At 38.6% G+C, this 23,552-nt stretch overlaps 2 protein-coding genes across 5 annotated transcripts in view; one reads left to right on the top strand and one right to left on the bottom strand.

Moving 5' to 3' along the window:
• The window catches only part of LOC128702152 (uncharacterized), a 173,650-nt gene that overhangs the window by 40,370 nt on the left and 109,728 nt on the right, over positions 1–23,552 (top strand). The window lies entirely within an intron of this gene.
• Positions 1–23,552, bottom strand: part of LOC128702252 (polycystin-2) — an 89,400-nt gene that overhangs the window by 5,081 nt on the left and 60,767 nt on the right. For all 4 annotated transcript variants that reach the window (XM_070102731.1, XM_070102732.1, XM_070102733.1 and 1 more), the window contains 6 exons: positions 22,813–22,965; positions 19,086–19,315; positions 16,883–17,013; positions 12,832–12,964; positions 11,382–11,539; positions 413–498 (listed from right to left, as the gene is read on the bottom strand). In XM_070102731.1, the coding sequence (XP_069958832.1) occupies positions 413–498; positions 11,382–11,539; positions 12,832–12,964; positions 16,883–17,013; positions 19,086–19,315; positions 22,813–22,965 (891 nt within the window). The remainder of the gene's footprint in view (positions 1–412; positions 499–11,381; positions 11,540–12,831; positions 12,965–16,882; positions 17,014–19,085; positions 19,316–22,812; positions 22,966–23,552) is intronic.

Genomic DNA, 23,552 nt, shown 5'->3' with positions numbered 1-23,552 from the left:
ATCTCCCTTTAACCCTTAAACGGTCCAAACAGATCGACGTTCAAATTCGTAGTGCTACAAAAGTAGAACTACTTTTTTTTACATATTTTCAAATATAACAAAAAAAAAAATGTAGATAAAAGTTTTTTTTACACGTTTTCAAATGTAAAACAAAAAAGAAGATCTACATTTTTTTACATACTTTCAGATGTTGAAAAAACGTATACATACGTTTGGACCATTTAAGGGTTAAGCTGTCTTGTAAAAGGTGCATGGTCCTTGATAATATGGTTAGTAACAATATAATCAAAAGCATTATGAATGTCAGAAGCTAATAGCTAATACAGTGAGCAAGTAATCAGAATAATTTATCTACTTCACTCAAGGTGAATTCTGCAAGTTATCATAAAACTATATTTTAGAAAGTACTTACCGAGCCTGGGCTTCCATCTCCATCCCATTTCTCCAGCTCATCACGGACTAACTTCTCCATGTGCTTCCGCTTCGTGGCCTCATCCACTGTAGTTATAAAATACATTATAGTCTATTTGAACTCAGCAATAAGCTTTTATTTTTTATTAACACATAGGCCATCTCTCACCAAAAAAGAAAAACTTTTATCATTCACTCTATCATTGTCTTGCTGGAGGCACGCTTACACTACAGTTATAAAACAGCAACATTAACACCCCTCCTTCAGAGTGCAGGCACTGTACTTCACATCTCCAGGACTCAAGTCCAGCCTGCCGGTTTCCCTGATTATAGTAATGCAGATTTGATCAAAACTTTTTTTTTTTTTTTTTTTTTTAAAGAAGTCGGCTGTCTCCCACCAAGGCAGGGTGACCCAAAAAAAAAAGAAAGAAAATCCCCAAAAAGAAAATACTTTCATCATTCAGCACTTTCACCACACTTGCACATTATCACTGTTTTTGCAGAGGTGCTCAGAATACAACAGTTTAGAAGCATACACATATAAAGATACACAACATATCCCTCCAAACTGCCAATATCCCAAACCCCTCCTTTAAAGTGCAGGCATTGTACTTCCCATTTCCAGGATTCAAGTCCGACTATATGAAAATAACCGGTTTCCCTGAATCCCTTCACTAAATATTACCCTGCTCACACTCTAACAGATCGTCAGGTCCCAAGTACCATTCGTCTCCATTCACTCCTATCTAACACGCTCATGCACACTTGCTGGAAGTCCAAGCCCCTTGCCCACAAAACCTCCTTTACCCCCTCTCTCCAACCCTTTCGAGGACGACCCCTACCCCGCCTTCCTTCCCCTATAGATTTATATGCTTTCCATGTTATTCTACTTTGATCCATTCTCTCTAAATGACCAAACCACGTCAACAACCCCTCTTCTGCCCTCTGACTAATACTTTTATTAACTCCACACCTTTTCCTAATTTCCACACTCCGAATTTTCTGCATAATATTTACACCACACATTGCCCTTAAACAGGACATCTCCACTGCCTCCAACCGTCTCCTCGCTGCTGCATTTACCACCCAAGCTTCACACCCATATAAGAGTGTTGGTACTACTATACTTTCATACATTCCCTTCTTTGCCTCCATAGATAACGTTTTTTGACTCCACATATACCTCAACGCACCACTCACCTTTTTTCCCTCATCAATTCTATGATTAACCTCATCCTTCATAAATCCATCCGCCGACACGTCAACTCCCAAGTATCTGAAAACATTCACTTCTTCCATACTCTTCCTCCCCAATTTGATATCCAATTTTTCTTTATCTAAATCATTTGACACCCTCATCACCTTACTCTTTTCTATGTTCACTTTCAACTTTCTACCTTTACACACATTCCCAAACTCATCCACTAACCTTTGCAATTTTTCTTTAGAATCTCCCATAAGCACAGTATCATCAGCAAAAAGTAACTGTCAATTCCCATTTTGAATTTGATTCCCCAAAATTTAATCCCACCCCTCTCCTGAACACCCAAGCATTTACTTCCTTTACAACCCCATCTATAAATATATTAAACAACCATGGTGACATTACACATCCCTGTCTAAGACCTACTTTTACCGGGAAGTAGTCTCCCTCTCTTCTACACACCCTAACCTGAGCCTCACTATCCTCATAAAAACTCTTTACAGCATTTAATAACTTACCACCTATTCCATATACTTGCAACATCTGCCACATTGCTCCTCTATCCACTCTATCATATGCCTTTTCTAAATCCATAAATGAAATAAAAACTTCCCTACCTTCATCTAAATACTGTTCACATATATGCTTCAATGTAAACACTTGATCTACACATCCCCTACCCACTCTGAAACCTCCTTGCTCATCCGCAATCCTACATTCTGTCTTACCTCTAATTCTTTCAATTGTAACCCTACTGTACACTTTTCCTGGTATACTCAGTAAACTTATTCCTCTATAATTTTTACAGTCTCTTTTGTCCCCTTTCCCTTTATATAAAGGGACTATACATGCTCTCCGCCAAACCCTAGGTACCTTCCCCTCTTTCATACATTTATTAAACAAAAGTACCATATGATAGAGTGGATAGGGGAGCAATGTGGCAGATGTTGCAAGTACAGTGGTCCCTCAATAATCGTCTGGCTCAATAGTCGTCCTTTTCGGAAATCGTCGCGTTATTTTCGTCCAAGCATTGGCTCGCAAATGGTCGGTTGACTCGCTAATCGTCCTTCGTCCGGGACACGTACTCATGCTCTGAGCCGCCTCGCCCTCCCTTCCCAGCCAGTGTGCCATTGTTTACCAGTGAGCAACGGTCCCCTCACTTGTTCATACGAAATATTTCATAATATTCCATTCATTTTAGTGCTTGCAAGTGCTAAATAAGCTACCATGGCTCCAAAGAAAGCTCCTAGTGCCAAGCCTTTGGTAAAGAAGATGAGAAATACGACTGAATTTAAGAAAAACATCATCGAACAATATGAAAGTGGTGTACGTGTGGCTGAACTGGCCAGGATGTATAACAAATCCTGTACAACCATATCTTCCATCGTGGCCAAGAAAAAGGAAATCAAGGAAGCTGTTGTTGCAAAGGGGGTTATTATTGGTGTGGATAAACGAGAAACAATTAGCAGGAGATAGTCTTATGATGTCGATTATTTGTGAAAAGGCTAGGCAGTTGCATGACAATCTGGTAAAGAAATTGCCTGCAACGAGCACTGATAATTGTGAATTTAAGGCCAGCAATGGTTGGTTTGAGATATTTAAGATGCGTAGTGGCATACTTAAGGCACTTAAAATGGAGGAATATAGCAAATAATATTGTTGCAGTAATAACACCAAGAGGCAGCTCTGATGAAAACTCACACTCACACGAACTTTTAAATCTGTGCACAAAATTCAATTTAACCCAGCAAATAATAGAGCCTACTAGACTGGAGAATACACTAGACCTCATCTTCACTAACAATGATGATCTGATACGAAATGTCACCATATCAAAAACAATATACTCAGATCACAACATAATTGAGGTTCAGACATGTATGCGCGCAGCCCCAGACAGACATAATGAGATTAGTCACGAGGGAGCATTCACCAAATTCAACTTCAACAACAAAAACATAAAGTGGGACCAAGTAAACCAAGTCCTAACCGATATAAGCTGGGAAGATATACTAAGCAACACAGACCCCAACTTTTATGCCTAGAACAGATTAACTCAGTGGCACTCGATGTATGCACAAGGCTTATTCCTCTAAGAGGTGACGGAAAAGAATAACAGAGTGGCTAAAAGAGGTCAATATATCTGAAATGCGTAGGGAGACACTGGTCAGAGAAATAGCAAGCATCGAACTTAAGCTAAAGGAATCATATACGAGTCAGGAATCGCGGGAAGAACTAAAAGCCATAAATGAAATCGAAAGAAACCCAAAGTATTTCTTCTCCTATGCCAAATCAAAGTCGAGAACAACGTCCAGTATTGGGACCCTACTTTAACAAGATGGGTCCTACACAGATGACAGCAAGGAAATGAGTGAGCTACTCAAGTCCCAATATGACTCAGTTTTTTAGCAAGCCACTAACCAGACTGAGAGTCGAAGATCAATATGAATTTTTTTTGAGAGAGCCACAGAATTTCGTTAACACAAGCCTATCTGATGTTATCCTGACGCCAAATGACTTCGAACAGGCGATAAATGACATGCCCATGCACTCTACCCCAGGGCCAGACTCATGGAACTCCATGTTCATCAAGGACTGCAAGAAGCCCCTATCACGAGCTTTTACCATCCTATGGAGAGGGAACATGGACACGGGGGTCGTCCCACAGGTACTAAAAACAACAGACATAGCCCCACTCCACAAAGGGGGCAGTAAAGCAACAGCAAAGAACTACAGACCGATAGCACTAACATCCCATATCATAAAAATCTTTGAAAGGGTCCTAAGAAGCAAGATCACCACCCATCTAGAAACCCATAAATTACACAACCCAGGGCAACATGGGTTTAGAACAGGTCGCTCCTGTCTGTCTCAACTATTGAATCACTACGACAAGGTCCTAGATGCACTAGAAGACAAAAAGAATGCAAATGTAATATATACAGACTTTGCAAAAGCCTTCGACAAGTGTGACCATGGCGTAATAGCGCACAAAATGCGTGCTAAAGGAATAACAGGAAAAGTCGGTCGATGGATCTATAATTTCCTCACTAACAGAACACAGAGAGTAGTAGTCAACAGAGTAAAGTCCGAGGCAGCTACGGTGAAAAGTTCTGTTCCACAAGGCACAGTAATCGCTCCCACCTTGTTCCTCATCCTCATATCTGACATAGACAAGGATGTCAGCCACAGCACCGTGTCTTCCTTTGCAGATGACACCCGAATCTGCATGACAGTGTCTTCCATTGCAGACACTGCAAGGCTCCAGGCGGACATCAACCAAATCTTTCAGTGGGCTGCAGAAAACAATATGAAGTTCAACGATGAGAAATTTCAATTACTCAGATATGGTATACACGAGGAAATTAAATCTTCATCAGAGTACAAAACAAATTCTGGCCACAAAATAGAGCGAAACACCAACGTCAAAGACCTGGGAGTGATCATGTCGGAGGATCTCACCTTCAAGGACCATAACATTGTATCAATCGCATCTGCTAGAAAAATGACAGGATGGATAATGAGAACCTTCAAAACTAGGGATGCCAAGCCCATGATGACACTCTTCAGGTCACTTGTTTTATCTAGGCTGGAATATTGCTGCACACTAACAGCACCTTTCAAGGTAGGTGAAATTGCTGACCTAGAAAATGTACAGAGAACCTTCACGGCGCGCATAACGGAGATAAAACACCCAAATTACTGGGAGCGCTTGAGGTTCCTGAACCTGTATTCCCTGGAACGCAGGCGGGAGAGATACATGATTATATACACCTGGAGTATCTGAGAGAGTTAGAGCAAAGGAAGGGGTAGCAGTAATATTGAAGGATCAGTTATGGAAGGAGAAAAGAGAATATGAATGTGTAAATTCAAGAATTATGTGGATTTAAGTAAAGGTTGGATGCGAAAAGTGGGTCATAATAAGTGTGTATGCACCTGGAGAAGAGAGGAATGTAGAGGAGAGAGAGAGATTTTGGGAGATGTTAAGTGAATGTATAGGAGCCTTTGAACCAAGTGAGAGAGTAATTGTGGTAGGGGACCTGAATGCTAAAGTAGGAGAAACTTTTAGAGAGGGTGTGGTAGGTAAGTTTGGGGTGCCAGGTGTAAATGATAATGGGAGCCCTTTGATTGAACTTTGTATAGAAAGGGGTTTAGTTATAGGTAATACATATTTTAAGAAAAAGAGGATAAATAAGTATACAAGATATGATGTAGGGCAAAATGACAGTAGTTTGTTGGATTATGTATTGGTAGATAAAAGACTGTTGAGTAGACTTCAGGATGTACATGTTTATAGAGGGGCCACAGATATATCAGATCACTTTCTAGTTGTAGCTACACTGAGAGTAAAAGGTAGATGGGATACAAGGAGAATAAAAGCATCAGGGAAGAGAGAGGTGAAGGTTTATAAACTAAAAGAGGAGGCAGTTAGGGTAAGATATAAACAGCTATTGGAGGATAGATGGGCTAATGAGAGCATAATCAATGGGGTTGAAGAGGTATGGGGTAGGTTTAAAAATGTAGTGTTAGAGTGTTCAGCAGAAGTTTGTGGTTACAGGAAAGTGGGTGCGGGAGGGAAGAGGAGCGATTGGTGGAATGATGATGTAAAGAGAGTAGTAAGGGAGAAAAAGTTAGCATATGAGAAGTTTTTACAAAGTAGAAGTGATGCAAGGAGGGAAGAGTATATGGAGAAAAAGAGAGAGGTTAAGAGAGTGGTGAAGCAATGTAAAAAGAGAGCAAATGAGAGAGTGGGTGAGATGTTATCAACAAATTTTGTTGAAAATAAGAAAAAGTTTTGGAGTGAGATTAACAAGTTAAGGAAGCCTAGAGAACAAATGAATTTGTCAGTTAAAAATAGGAGAGGAGAGTTATTAAATGGAGAGATAGAGGTATTGGGAAGATGGAGGGAATATTTTGAGGAATTGTTAAATGTTCATAAAGTTAGGGAAGCTGTGATTTCGTGTATAGGGCAAGGAGGAATAACATCTTGTAGGGGTGAGGAAGAGCCAGTTATGAGTGTGGGGGAAGTTCGTGAGGCAGTAGGTAAAATGAAAGGGGGTAAGGCAGCCGGGATTGATGAGATAGATAGAAATGTTAAAAGCAGGTGGGGATATAGTTTTGGAGTGGTTGGTGCAATTATTTAATAAATGTATGGAAGAGGGTAAGGTACCTAGGGATTGGCAGAGAGCATGCATAGTTCCTTTGTATAAAGGCATAGGGGACAAAAGAGAGTGCAAAAATTATAGGGGGATAAGTCTGTTGAGTATACCTGGTAAAGTGTATTGTAGAGTTATTATTGAAAGAATTAAGAGTAAGACAGAAAATAGGATAGCAGATGAAAAAGGAGGCTTTAGGAAAGGTAGGGGGTGTGTGGACCAGGTGTTTACAGTGAAACATATAAGTGAACAGTATTTAGATAAGGCTAAAGAGGTCTTTGTGGCATTTATGGATTTGGAAAAGGCGTATGACAGGGTGGATAGGGGGGCAATGTGGCAGATGTTGCAGGTGTATGGTGTAGGAGGTAGGTTACTGAAAACAGTGAAGAGTTTTTACGAGGATAGTGAGGCTCAAGTTAGAGTATGTAGGAAAGAGGGAAATTATTTCCCAGTAAAAGTAGGCCTTAGACAAGGATGTGTGATGTCACCGTGGTTGTTTAATATATTTATAGATGGGGTTGTAAGAGAAGTAAATGCGAGGGTCTTGGCAAGAGGCGTGGAGTTAAAAGATAAAGAATCACACATAAAGTGGGAGTTGTCACAGTTGCTCTTTGCTGATGACACTGTGCTCTTGGGAGATTCTGAAGAGAAGTTGCAGAGATTGGTGGATGAATTTGGTAGGGTATGCAAAAGAAGAAAATTAAAAGTGAATACAGGAAAGAGTAAGGTTATGAGGATAACAAAAAGATTAGGTGATGAAAGATTGGATATCAGATTGGAGGGAGAGAGTATGGAGGAGGTGAATGTATTCAGATATTTGGGAGTGGACGTGTCAGCGGATGGGTCTACGAAAGATGAGGTGAATCATAGAACTGATGAGGGGAAAAGGGTGAGTGGTGCACTTAGGAGTCTGTGGAGACAAAGAACTTTGTCCTTGGAGGCAAAGAGGGGAATGTATGAGAGTATAGTTTTACCAACGCTCTTATATGGGTGTGAAGCATGGGTGATGAATGTTGCAGCGAGGAGAAGGCTGGAGGCAGTGGAGATGTCATGTCTTAGGGCAATGTGTGGTGTGTATATAATGCAGAGAATTCGTAGTTTGGAAGTTAGAAGGAGGTGCGGGATTACCAAAACTGTTGTCCCGAGGGCTGAGGAAGGGTTGTTAAGGTGGTTCGGACATGTAGAGAGAATGGAGCAAAACAGAATGACTTCAAGAGTGTATCAGTCTGTAGTGGAAGGAAGGCGGGGTAGGGGTCGGCCTAGGAAAGGTTGGAGGGAGGGGGTAAAGGAGGTTTTGTGTGCGAGGGGCTTGGACTTCCAGCAGGCATGCGTGAGCGTGTTTGATAGGAGTGAATGGAGACAAATGGTTTTTAATACTTGACGTGCTGTTGGAGTGTGAGCAAGGTAACATTTATGAAGGGGTTCAGGGAAACCGGCAGGCCGGACTTGAGTCCTGGAGATGGGAAGTACAGTGCCTGCACTCTGAAGGAGGGGTGTTAATGTTGCAGTTTAAAAACTGTAGTGTAAAGCACCCTTCTGGCAAGACAGTGATGGAGTGAATGATGGTGAAAGTTTTTCTTTTTCGGGCCACCCTGCCTTGGTGGGAATCGGCCTAGGAAAGGTTGGAGGGAGGGGGTAAAGGAGGTTTTGTGGGCAAGGGGCTTGGACTTCCAGCAAGCGTGCATGAGCGTGTTAGATAGGAGTGAATGGAGACAAATGGTACTTGGGACCTGACGATCTGTTGGAGTGTGAGCAGGGTAATATTTAGTGAAGGGATTCAGGGAAACCGGTTATTTTCATATAGTCAGACTTGAGTCCTGGAAATGGGAAGTACAATGCCTGCACTTTAAAGGAGGGGTTTGGGATATTGGCAGTTTGGAGGGATATGTTGTGTATCTATATATGTGTATGCTTCTAGACTGTTGTATTCTGAGCACCTCTGCAAAAACAGTGATAATGTGCGAGTGTGGTGAAAGTGTTGAATGATGATGAAAGTATTTTTCTTTTTGGGGATTTTCTTTCTTTTTTGGGTCACCCTGCCTCGGTGGGAGACGGCCGACTTGTTGAAAAAAAAAAAAAAAAAAAAAAAAAAAAAATATATATATATATATATATATATATATATATACGTATATATATATATATACGTATATATATATAATACATATATATATATATATATATATATATATATATATATATATATATATATATATATATATATATATATATATATATATATATATATATATATATATATTTTTTTTTTTTTTTTTTTTTTTTTTTTTTTTCAACAAGTCGGCCGTCTCCCACCGAGGCAGGGTGGCGTTGACCCCCGGAACTCTCTGCAGGTAAACTCCAGGTAAACACAGTATGATAAGGCATGGTGAAATGTGGGGTAAAATGGAAAGATTTAAGGAGAAACATCACCCTGAGAAGGATGTTGCAAGCCATATAGGCAACTTGTACAGTGACAGAGTCTTGGCCCATTTTAGGGAAGTTTTAAAGAGATGCCAGAAACAGAGCTCTCTGGACACTTTTTTTGTAGGACATGACTCCAGTGACTCTCAAGCTGGTCCTAGTGTCATTAAGAAACAGAGAATAGAAGTAACCCCAGAAAAGCACTTGGTGCCTGAGGTGTTGATGGAAGGGGATTCCCCTTCCAAACAGTAACTAATCCAATCTCTCTCTTCCTCCAGTCTTCCATACACTAAGAAGAATCACCAATAAAGGTAAGTGTTATGCTGTTAATGTTTCATTCATCTTGTCCCATTGTATTGTTTATGTACTACATCTATATTTCATGTAAAAAAAAATTTTGTTTTAATACTTTTGGGTGTCAGGAACGGATTAATTGTATTTACATTATTTCTTATGAGGAAAATTGATTTGAAAATCGTCTAATTCGATAATCATCGCACTTCCAGGAACGGATTAACGACGATAAATGAGGGACCACTGTACAGTATATGGAATAGGTGGTAAGTTACTAAATGCTGTAAAGAGTTTTTATGAGGATAGTGAGGCTCAGGTTAGGGTGTGTAGAAGAGAGGGAGACTACTTCCCGGTAAAAGTAGGTCTTAGACAGGGATGTGAAATGTCACCATGGGTGTTTAATATATTTATAGAGTTGTAAAAGAAGTAAATGCTAGGGTGTTCGGGAGAGGGGTGGGATTAAATTATGGGGAATCAAATACAAAATGGGAATTGACACAGTTGCTTTTTGCTGATGATACTGTGCTTATGGAAGATTCTAAAGAAAAACTGCAAAGGTTAGTGGACGAGTTTGGGAGTGTGTGTAAAGGTAGAAAGTTGAAAGTGAACATAGAAAAGAGTAAGGTGATGAGGGTGTCAAATGATTTAGATAAAGAAAAATTGGATATCAAATTAGGGAGGAGTATGGAAGAAGTGAATGTTTTCAGATACTTGGGAGTTGATGTGTCGGCGGATGGATTTATGAAGGATGAGGTTAATCATAGAATTGATGAGGAAAAAAAGGTGAGTGGTGCGTTGAGGTATATGTGGAGATAAAAAACGTTATCTATGGAGGCAAAGAAGGGAATGTATGAAAGTATAGTAGTACCAACACTCTTATATGGGTGTGAAGCTTGGGTTGTGAATGCAGCAGTGAGGAGGTAGTTGGAGGCAGTGGAGATGTCCTGTCTAAGGGCAATGTGTGGTGTAAATATTATGCAGAAAATTCGGAGTGCGGAAATTAGGAGAAGGTGTGGAGTTAATAAAAGTATTAGTCAGAGGGCTGAAGAGGGGTTGTTGAGGTGGTTTGGTCATTTAGAGGGAATGGATCAAAGTAGAATGACATGGAGAACGTATAAATCTGTAGGGGAAGGAAGGCAGGGTAGGGGTCGTCCTCGAAAAGGTTGGAAGGGGTAAGGGAGGTTTTGTGGGCGAGGGGCTTGGACTTCCGGCAGGCATGCATGAGCGTGTTCGATAGGAGTGAATGGAGACGAATGGTGTTTGGGGATCTGACGATCTGTTGGAGTGTGAGAAGGGTAATATTTAGTGAAGGGATTCAGGGAAACTGATTATTTTAATATAGCCGGACTTGAGTCCTGGAAATGGGAAGCACAATGCCTGCACTCTAAAGGAGGGGTTTGGGATATTGGCAGTTTGGAGGGATATGTTGTGTATCTTTATACGTATATGCTTTTAAACTGTTGTGTTCTGAGCACCTCTGCAAAAACAGTGATTATGTGTGAGTGAGGTGAAAGTGTTGAATGATGATGAAAGTATTTTCTTTTTGGGGATTTTCTTTCTTTTTGGGTCACCCTGCCTCGGTGGGAGACAGCCGACTTGTTAAAAAAAAAATTATTATTTCCTAGGTAGTAGGTTGGTAGACAGCAATTGCCCAGGGAGGTACTACCGTGAGTATAAAACGAAAGCCTGTAATTGTTTTACATGATGGCAGGATAGCTGGTGTCTTTTTTCTGTCTCATGAATATGCAAGATTTGAGGTACATCTTGCTACTTTTACTTACACTTAGGTCACACTACACATGCATGTACAAGCATATATATACACGCCCCTCTGGGTTTTCTTCTTTTTTCCTACTAGTTTTAAACTTGATATGTTTTTATATTACTGTACTTACTTCCATCATTCTCTGTAATAGTGTCCAGAATCTTGCCCATCGTCTCACGGCGCTTATGTTTGGTCTTTTCCATGGTATCTAGTTTTACCAGTACAGCATCAATTTTGCTAACAATACTGCCAATACTGTGTTCTAGACGGTCCACACGGCGCTGTAAACTAGAGGATGCAAAGAAAAGATTACTAGGACTTTTATCAACACATTTCTAACCTTTTTGCTATAATCTTAAGTTATGTTATAGTTGAGAACCCTTTCAAGGGTAGGTAGTTTATGACTCTCACAGGCTGTACTTCCCCATAAATAATATTATAGTTAAGAAATGAACTCTTCTCCTTAATATGTATGTCTGTGGTCAAATATCTTGAGTAGTTTTTATTCTGAGTTGTTAATTGCAAATATTTCTCAGAATCTAACCAAATATTTCAGCCCTACTTACACACTGGTTGATCAGGCTCTGATCCACCAGGAGGCCTGGTCACAGACCGGGCCGCGGGGGCGTTGACCCCCGGAACTCTCTCCAGGTAAACTCCAGGTAAACACCCTAGAAAGCTACATCAACGTACTGCTAATACTATTACCTGCTTCTGCCATATTTAATATTAAACCTTTGCAGCTTTGCATCTTAAAACACACACACTAAGTATGTTTAGGTTGCTGCTGATACCAAACAAGGTATCCTTGGCTCCAATAACCTCTGCCTTCTATCCTCACATCTCAAAAAAAAAAAAAATAGCAGGAATGAGATGTAGAAAGAACTGTTTCAATGCCTTTCTTCCTATCTTCTATTGCAAAGGAGAGATTGGGGAGATAATGTAATTCTGGATAATTTTAAAGAAAAAAAAAATCACAATATACTATATCTTTACCACCTCTAGAACTGTCATAGGGACCCTCATCCTCAGAGAAAAGAATAAACTTGCTTCAGGGAAAACTCAAGGTTTTCCCTGAAGCTGTTTGAGAATTTTCTCCTACCTCCCCCTATATTTCAAGTATGTTTTAACTTTTATATCATAGTTATAAAGATTTATTATTATTTCCTAGCCACACTACATATTCAAGTGCCTGAGTAGAGAGGAAAGTGCTATGAAGAAAGAATACTGAGAACTATGTTTTATGTCACACAGCATATAAATTACTACAAAGCACAGATAAGACTGACAGGAATAGGCTCATTACCAAAGATGTAACATGAACAAGAAAGCATGGTTAGAAATTACACACTGTAATAAGCCAAAGAATATCAGGAAGTATTATTTTCAATGTAAAAGTGGCACATATGTGGATGAGCAGTGGACACAAATGCCAGACAAAATTTAAAAAGTCTGGCACGCTAAGTCACATCAGCTGATCAAAAGTTAGAGGCAGGGCCAAGAGTTGGAGCTCACCCCATGTAAACTCAAACAGTTAACAGGAAACTACAAGAAGTTTAAAAAAAAAAACTGTCACTTACACAGAGAACTCCTCAAATGAAACCGAGACGATAGAACCATGACCAGACGAGGCTGACACTGGTCGTGTCTCTGGTTCACCCTTACGCCCTCTTCTCATTTTGTCCAGAGGGCTTTCACCACCACGGAATTCATCTGAAAGTATAAATATGTGGTTAAGAAATTAACTTTTGTTACTATTAAAGGTTATATATGACATTATTAAGAAAAAGGTTAAAAATTTTATTTTTTTAACACATTGGCTGTTTCCTGAGGCAGGGTGACCCAAAAAAGAAACACTTTCACCATCATTCACACTATGACTGTCTTGTCAGAGGCACTCAGATAAGACTGCATCTAATTAGGTAATGTTCATATATAAACTAACTACAATATGAAAAATTATATAAACCTCAGCATAACATTCAGATTAATATACTGTACTTGAAAGCTGCTTAACATGCATATGGATAATAAAAGTTACAATACCACAAATTACATAGGAAACTTTAGATGGAGTTTCAGTCAATCTTGGACCATTATCAAGTTTTTACTGTCAAGTGGTGAGGTAATACTTCAGGATGGATTGAAATGATGTAGAATATTTCCTTTCTAAATTGTGGATTATTAGTGAAATGCATATGAACAATTTCACTTTTATAAGGAAGTAGCAATATGCAGCAACTAATAAGTCTTTACAAAACTATAAATTATCAAGAAATCGACATGCTGCACACATATCCTGCTCATCAAGCCAAGATAGATATTAATATACTACAAATATACAATGTACATTTTCAAGCAAGGACAAAGAAATATGCTTTAATTAAAATATTTCTTAAATACAGTGCTGAAATGTATGTAAAAATAGAGATTGTAATCTTTAACCATACAGTTAGATGCAGACATTAAGCTCAGCTTAATAAATTAACAACTTACTATTTCCTTCAGTTTTGTCAGCTTGGTAAGTAAAAAGAGCACAAGTATTGTGTAAAACCACATAAATTATTATAATTTGACATCAAACTTGCTCTCTAAACTGTATTCTAAGGACATAATTAAGCAAAATCTTTTAAATTTTACTTATGGGCCACTAAGAATAAGTCACAATGAATTGGCTGGAACAAATCACAGCTAATCCACAAACTGAAACTGAAAATTGGACATCTATCCTGGTTTTTATCTGCACTTGACTTTTTCCAAGATGTTATCAAATGCTGTCATCTTCAAAGCACACATGACATGACATGATCTAGTCCAGGGGTGGAGGAGGGGAACCTTTTTATGTCAGAAGGCCACATTAAAGTTAGCTGTAATCTAATAAGGCTGCACTCAATAAATTTTGATTAGATATACTGCAAAATGTCAGTTATTTTGTAAAAAGTTAATTATACAATAACTTCAAGAAAAATAATTCATTCAAAAGGCCACACTTATGCTCTAGAAGGTCACAGGTTCCCCACCCTTGATCTAGGGTACTGCCTCACTTCCCTATGCCCTGATCTTCCCTCCTCTAGCAGCTCAGTGGAAGCAAACCCCTCAAGAGAGGTTCTTTGATATTGCTAAGGGGTCTCTCAGCAAAATATTCCACCACCTTGGAGCCTTGATGGACTGGAGGTGCAGCCAGTGCCCACCTCCCAAAACTACAACTACTGTTGCCAACAACAAAATTCCCCAACAAACATGCAATATAGCTTTATTTGTGCTTATGAATATACAGGGCCTCAAGCCATCCATCAACACCAAAATACATTTCTTCAGCATACTTCTAGAGGAGTTTGCCTTAAGTATGCTATGGAGAAGGAGAATAGAGAAGGGTGTAATCCTACAGTTGCTAAAAATAACAGATATAGCCCCACTTCATAATGGTGGCAACAAAGCAACAGCTAAGAACTATAGACCAACAGCATTAATGCCACACATAAAAATCTTTGAAGGAGTTTTAAGAAGCATGATCACAAACCACTTTGATTTCCAACAATTGAACAATCCAGGGCAGCATGGGTTTAGAGTAGGTCAATCCTGCCTCTTTCAACTACTGGACTATTATAACATGGTCTTGTATGCACTAGAAGACAAACAGAATGCAGATGTAGTATACATAGACTTGGTAAAAGCCTTTTGACAAGTGTGATTATGGTGTAACAGTGCACAAAATGCATGCTAAAGTGATAACTGGCACTGGCAAAGTGGACAGATGGATCTTCAACATTCTAACCAATCAAACACAAAGAGCTCTGGTAAACAGAGATAAGTTGGAGGCTGCCACAGTGAAAAGCTCTGTTTCACAAGGCACAGTACTCACCCCCATACTGTTTCACATCCTCATATCAGACATAGACAGAGATGTAAACCATAGCACCATGTCATCCTTTGTAGATGATACTAGAATCTGCATGAGACTGTCATCCAGTGAGGACATGGCAAATCTCCAAACAGATATCAACCAAGTTTCCAAATGGGCAACAGAAAACAATATGACGTTCAATTAGGAAAAATTTCAACCACTCCATTATGGAAACCTGAAGGAAATAAAAGCTAGAACTGAGTATACCACAAACTCTAACCACACAAAAGAGCGGAAAAGTAATGTGAAGGAGTGTTAATGTCAGAGGTTCTAATCTTCAAGGATCACAACAGTGTCACTATCACATCTGAGAGGAAAGTGATAGGATGGATAATGAGAACCTTGAAAAAAAGGGATGCCAAGCAAATGATGATAATTTTTAAATCATTTGTTCTCTCTAGGCTGGAATACTGTTAAACACAAGCATCTCCATTCAAGTCAGGTGAAATTGCAGAGCTAGATAATTTTACAGAAAACTTTTACTGCATGTATAAGTTCCATCAAACACCCTAACTACTGGGAACACCTGAAGTCATTTGACTTGCACTCACTGGAGTGGGAAAGAGATACATCATAAATTACACAGTCTGGAAAATCCTATTGGGTCTGGTCCCAAATCTGCACACAAAAACCACTCCCTACGAAAGTACAAGACTTGGCAGACAGTGGAACATACCCCCAGTGAAAAGTAGGGGTGCTATTAGTACACAAAGACCTAAAGTCAGTGCCTGACCAGCCAGGCTGTGGTTCATACACTGGACTACATGCAACAAGCAGTAACAGCCTGATTGATCAGGCCCTGATCCACCAGGAGGCCTGGTCAAGGACTGGGCCACAGAGGCATTGACCCCCCAGAACACCCTCCAAGTAGACTCTAGGTCCCCCACCACAAGTACTCTCTCACTTGGTTCAAAGCTCCCCAAGCACTCACTGACATCTCCTAAAATCTCTCTCTCTCCCTCCTCTACATTCTCTCTTCTCCAGGTGTATACACACTTACTATAACCCACTTTTCATATCTTACCCTTATTTAACTCCATGTAATCCTTGAATTTATACATTTACATTCAATCTTTTCCTGCCATAACTGATCCTTCAACATTATTGCTACTCCTTCCTTATCTCTAACTATTAGAAACCCCTGACCGAATCCCATTTATTTCTTCCCACTGAAACTCCTACCCCCTTCAGCTTTGCTTCACTTAGAGCCAAGACATCCAGCTTCTTTTCATTCCTAACATCCACAGATATCTCTTTCTTATCATCTGTACTACATCCATGCACATTCAAACATCCCATCCTTTTAGGTTGGGATGTTTGAATGTGCATGGATGTTTGAATGTGCATTTTAGCTGACTTTTACAACATACATGTCTTACGGAGCAAAGATTCTTAATCCACTTCTCCATGGATATGAAAAAAAATAACAAGAACAAGAACTATTAAGACAAAATCAAAGAAAACTCAGATGAGTGTGTGTACATAAACATGTACATGCATGAGTAGTGTGGCCTAAGTGTAAGTAAAAGTAGTAAGATATACTTGATATCTTGTGGTTTATGCGACAGAAAAAAAAGATACTAGCACTCTTACTATCATGTAAAACAAATACAGGTTTCTGTCTTACACTCATTTGGCAGGATAGTGGTACCTCCCTGGGTAATTGCTGTCTACCAACCTAGTACATACATATTTTCTAGAAATATATAATACTGTAATAAACTTACTTTCAAGTTCTAACTTTTGGCCCTCTAGATCAGCTAGCATTCTCTTCACCTCGTCAGCTTCCAATACTCGGTCTCCATCAGTGTCATACTTAGCAAAGAACATTTCAATCTCCATGTCGGAGAAATTACACCTGCAGATAAAATATTTCAGTAACAATTTAATTGACAGGAGGCATATAAGTATGTAACATCATGACATGCTAACATGATGGTAAGGTGATTCACATGCAGTTATAAGGAACCTTTATTGATGATAATTCATCTCAGCATTCAGTTTTATCGAATCACAGACAGACAAATTTGGGAAGGGACAGTAGCAAATATATAGCAAAGAATAGTGGCGAGGTGAAGAGCATGTGGAATGTAAATCAAGTCACACTGATTCTTAAATGTCCTCAAAGTTTTCTGGCAAGAGGTTAACCTAAATTGCAGAAACCATTGTTCTGGATGATGATACTGGAAACACCGATTAGTACAGACTTAAGGACTCATCTTCCCTGAGTGTTATCATCCTTGTTAAATAGCAGTGCACAATTCCAATTTATTAAGAGGTTCTGAGAATTAACATTTAGTATGCTTGCACTGTTAAGACTGTTCTGATGGCATATGTAATGGTGCTTTGAAATTCACTTCTGGAGGTTCCTGGATATCTCACCTACATAAATTCTGTCACAATTGTTACAAAGGATGGAGCATGACCCAACAGTAGTTACGTTGGTGTTTCTGTCTGGTGATGTTCGTGATGGTAGTATATTGAGAGGTGGTTTATGATGAGTTTGCTGTTGGAGAAGATCTTAGTGATTTTTCTGGAAATCAAGTTGTTAAGAAGGACTAAGAATCTCTTTGGTGGGGTTAAATATGGTTAAGTTAACACATGTGACAAAATGTACCTAGGTGAAACATTCCAAGACCTCCAAAAATGAAACTGAGAACACAAATAGGCAAAAGAACAATCATAACAATGCCTGCATAATATGTCACAATTCTCATGATCACTTATTAAACTGAAATGGCGAACTACTAATTCCTTAAGACAACACTGGGAGAAGACAAGTCCGTGACTTAACATTCATCAGTATCTCCAACGTCAACACATCAGTATCTCCAATAACAGTTTCTACAAACTAGATGAACCTCCTGTCAGAAAACTTTTACAGCATTTGGGTATTATTGTATCCTAACCAGTACCTCACTTGTTCTTTACCCTTATTACTACTCATCACTATATTTGTTCACCCTCCCTTGCCAAGTTTATCTATTTGCGACTTAATAAAACCCACTGAATGGGCAAAATGTCATAAATAAAAGTACCAAATACAGGAGAACCCCATGTATACAGCTCCCTCTTTAAAGTATTTCAAGTTTTTGTTAGTTTTCAATTCAGCCATTGTTCATTATGTTCTGTGCTTTTACTGCTCTACTGTTATTATCATACAACAGTTGTGTAAGGGAAGGGTGACTGGCACCATATTTTAAGGTAAGTATTATATGTACTTTATACAGCCTCTCCTCATTTAACGATGAAGTTCCATTAAGACCATGTTGGTAAACGAATTCATCTCTAAGTGAGGAGCATACTATAATGGTAGTGGGTTTGAGTCAACCATCTTTGATATTGTTTTAATGTCACCTCTGCACCATTTATAACATTTCTGGTATATTTTTAAATGTTTATACAGTAGTGTACTGTATACTGTAATAAACAAAATAGAGAAAATCAGCTCTTAATATATTTGATTTAGGTATACATACTGGTCAGAGAGCACATCTTAAGTCTAAGTTGTGGGTAAACGAGCACATCTTAAGTCTAAGTTGTGGGTAAACAAGTACATCGCTGAGTGAGGAGAGGCTGTATTTATTTTACTTTTATACCTTTTTTTATGCCTAGCTGTATTGAGCACATAATATAATATAAACTCGTTATCAGGCATCTTAGATGCACTTGATAATGAAAAAATGGCTCTTTTCCACCATTTGTCAATTTTCCCTTATCGTTTGGGGTTGCAAACCTTAAAGCCATATGACCTGTCCCTCCTGTAATTGCATTCATGTCTCCTTACCATAAGAGGCATGTAATGAAAACTAACTTCTTAATTATCCTTATTATTGAAAAAAAAAATCATCAAAATGTTGCTTTCAAGCTTAACCTTAGTTTTTTTCAATGAAGAATACTTAAAAATGGAGCAGAAATGATAAAACTAACTTCTTGAGGTTGGCTCGAATTGCGTCAAATGTCAAAAGTCCATCATTATCGCTATCGGAAAGTTTGATAGCGTTCTGGAGATCTATCAGCTTATCTCTCTTGCCCAGTTTGCCCATCATGTTGTTGTAGCCACGTTTAAAGTAGTCGGCAATTTCGAATTCATTGCGCTGACCAGCCAGATCAAACTTGACTTCTGTGTAGGTGTCATTGATGATGGCCAAAAACATGTTCTGTAACGACACTTGAAATTAGATATAAAAATAATTTTTTTTTTAAATGCTGGCATGCTCTCAAGTGTCACCCATTTCTGCATTAACAATGTATCATGTTCAAATAAACTTGTACTGTATAATTTTTTTTTTTTTTTTTTTTTCAACAAGTCGGCCGTTTCCCACCGAGGCAGGGTGACCCCGAAAAAAAAAGAAAGAAAATCCCCAAAAAGAAAATACTTTCATCATCATTCAACACTTTCACCACACTCGCACATTATCACTGTTTTTGCAGAGGTGCTCAGAATACAACAGTCCAGAAGCATACACATATAAAGACACACAACACATCCCTCCAAACTGCCAATATCCCAAACCCCTCCTTTAAAGTGCAGGCATTGTACTTCCCATTTCCAGGACTCAAGTCCGACTATATGAAAATAACCGGTTTCCCTGAATCCCTTCACTAAATATTACCCTGCTCACACTCCAACAGATCGTCAGGTCCCAAGTACCATTCGTCTCCATTCACTCCTATCTAACACGCTCACGCACGCTTGCTGGAAGTCCAAGCCCCTTGCCCACAAAACCTCCTTTACCCCCTCTCTCCAACCCTTTCGAGGACGACCCCTACCCCGCCTTCCTTCCCCTATAGATTTATATACTTTCCATGTCATTCTACTTTGATCCATTCTCTCTAAATGACCAAACCACCTCAACAACCCCTCTTCTGCCCTCTGACTAATACTTTTATTAACTCCACACCTTCTCCTAATTTCCACACTCCGAATTTTCTGCATAATATTTACACCACACATTGCCCTTAAACAGGACATCTCCACTGCCTCCAACCGTCTCCTCGCTGCTGTATTTACCACCCAAGCTTCACACCCATATAAGAGTGTTGGTACTACTATACTTTCATACATTCCCTTCTTTGCCTCCATAGATAACGTTTTTTGACTCCACATATACCTCAACGCACCACTCGCCTTTTTTCCCTCATCAATTCTATGATTAACCTCATCCTTCATAAATCCATCCGCCAACACGTCAACTCCCAAGTATCTGAAAACATTCACTTCTTCCATACTCCTCCTCCCCAATTTGATATCCAATTTTTCTTTATCTAAATCATTTGACACCCTCATCACCTTACTCTTTTCTATGTTCACTTTCAACTTTCTACCTTTACACACATTCCCAAACTCATCCACTAACCTTTGCAATTTTTCTTTAGAATCTCCCATAAGCACAGTATCATCAGCAAAAAGTAACTGCGTCAATTCCCATTTTGAATTTGATTCCCCAAAATTTAATCCCACCCCTCTCCCGAACACCCTAGCATTTACTTCCTTTACAACCCCATCTATAAATATATTAACCCTTTCAGGGTCCAAGGCCCAAATCTGGAGTCACGCACCAGTGTCCAAGAATTTTAAAAAAAAAAATTTGTTATTTTTTCTTATGAAATCGTAGAGAATCTTTTTGTGAAGGTAATAAAACAAAAAGTACGAAATTTGGTGGAAAATTGACGAAATTATGCTCTCGCGAATTTTGATGTGTCAGCGATATTTACGAATCGGCGATTTTGCCGACTTTGACTCCCATTTTAGGCCAATTACATTATTCCAATCAACCAAATTCTTAGCTATTTCACTAGTATTACTTCTATTCTATCGATTGAGCACAAGAAATCGCCAAGTCAACTGTTTCAACTACAAAATAAAGTGATCGGAAATTGTTAATTTGGCCAATTTAACACAAAGTTCAAAATATTCCAATTTCAAAATAGGGTCCAGAATAAACAATGTAGGCATTCCTGGCACTAAACTAACATTTCCTCTGTTCATTAGTTATATTTTGAGGCTTTACAAATAAATTCCATTTTGATTTTTTATTCACATAATGAATTTTTATTCACACCAAAACATAGAAGATTTACTGTTATGCAATACTGTAATAATTGTATAAATATCATCACCATATTTGTGAATGTATATTAGACCCACCAGCTGACGTGTATTAGACGTGTGAGGTCGTTTGTTTACTCTTGAATATCGGCAAAAATTTAACATTTCCGCTACTTTGAGCTCAGTTTCAAGCCATTTCCAGTGCTAAAACCAATCAAAATCATCTCTATTTCTGTAATATGTCTTCCAGTCTATCAAATGAGACCAAGAAATCGCAAATACAACTATAAAAAACATGCGAAAAAACACTGCAAAGTTGCTGTTTTAATCGAAAAATCATGATTTCAGTTTTTTTCTCTCATTATACACAGTGTGCTGCAGGATCTGTTTTATGTGGTGCACACATACCACATAGATGTATTCTCTCATATCTAGGCCCAAATGTACCACTCACAGTTTATCAGAGTGAGCTGAGCTCATGGCGTAGATCTACGGTTTGGACACTCACCGTAAAGCCGTAGATCTACGGGACGGACCCTGAAAGGGTTAAACAACCATGGTGACATTACACATCCCTGTCTAAGACCTACTTTTACCGGGAAGTAGTCTCCCTCTCTTCTACATACCCTAACCTGAGCCTCACTATCCTCATAAAAACTCTTTACAGCATTTAATAACTTACCACCTATTCCATATACTTGCAACATCTGCCACATTGCTCCTCTATCCACTCTATCATATGCCTTTTCTAAATCCATAAATGCAATACAAACTTCCCTACCTTTATCTAAATACTGTATAATTACTTGTGCCTATTGCAGAGCTGAAGCCAGTGCCACTGCAGAGCATCTATAGCTTATCTTCATAGGTATAATTATTTCATGTTTTACCCATTACCTAAGTATGAATGTTTTCCTATATGAATTAATTACTGTAGATATTTTAATTACAGTATGCTATTTTCAGAGTATAGTACCAGAGACAGCTGCACACACATACACCATGCAAATATAACTTCACCACTAATGTCACTACTGTTGTATACTAAACAGCATTTACAGTACAGGAGGGCCCCACATATATGGAACCTTGTTTTTGGTATTCCACATTTTCATTGGCTTTAAACTGAGCCACTGTTCATTGTATTCTACCTGCTCATGAACGTCACCGGCAAGGTTCACTGGCCGGTGGACTATAATGAACACTTCCTCAACTGAAAGCCAATGAATATGTGGAATACTGATAAGAGGTGCTGAATATGAAGGGCCCTCTTATACCTTAAAATTTAATCCTATCATGAAAATAACAGTACTAAACGAGAAAAAATGTGCAGTTATGAACTGTTTTCTTTTAGTCTAGTGGCTCAGTGGTTCACACCCATATAATTTCTCCCACTGCATATAAAATTCAAAATAGAAATTTTAAACCTTCATATCTAGGAATAATGAAAAAAAATAATTTAATTATCTACATCTTACAATCTTTCATAAAAAACTTAGACTAATACTAAGCATTTAATGAGCAATCAATACAGAAATGCCTACATGATGGAGACTAACTATGTACAGTATTTGCCCAAAAAAGAATGAGAAACTCTGTACTCACGAGCAACACAAAGAAGACAAAAAACACGTAAGAAATGAAGAATATAGGTCCCAGGATCCTGTTGGCTGCCTCAATGTCGTGGAAGTTAAAGTCACCAAGGATTGTTCGGAGTAAGGTGAAAACAGAATTTAGAAAAGTACTGAAATCTTCAACCTGTAAAGATAAAAATCATTAGGATAAAAGACTGAGATCAGTTGAGAAAAAACATTTTTTTTATTATATACAGTGGTACCTTAAGTTTTGAACAGCTCCCAACTCAAACAATTATGTAAGTGTATTTTTGTAAGTGGTTTTGTAAATATATTTTTGGGAGTCTGAAACACACTAATCTAATTTACATTATTCCTTATGGGAACAAATTCGATCGGTATCGGCACTCGAACAGCCTTCTGGAACGAATTAAGTTTGTAACTCGAGGTACCACTGTATTTCATTTAAGATTTTGCCTGCTAGTTTAGCTAACACAAAAAATAACTACCCCATGTTAACAGAAAGAGTATACAGTACACTACATATGGGTCCCACTTCACAGGCTTCACAGCACTTCACTTTATGGCATTTTGTTAATGCAGCATTTTCAATTATACCCATTCTTTGTTTATTCAGACTTCCTACAGCAAATATATTCACCACTCACTATAAGATAAGGATGAAAATATTTTAAAATAAGTAATGTGTGTATTGTACATGCAAATTAAGGCCTAGCTCTATTGTTCACTTAATATATGATAATGTAAACA

This window comes from Cherax quadricarinatus, chromosome 83 (genome assembly GCF_038502225.1).
Source record: "Cherax quadricarinatus isolate ZL_2023a chromosome 83, ASM3850222v1, whole genome shotgun sequence".
Taxonomy (NCBI): Eukaryota; Metazoa; Arthropoda; class Malacostraca; order Decapoda; family Parastacidae; genus Cherax; species Cherax quadricarinatus.
This window is presented reverse-complemented; position numbering and strand designations above follow the sequence as displayed.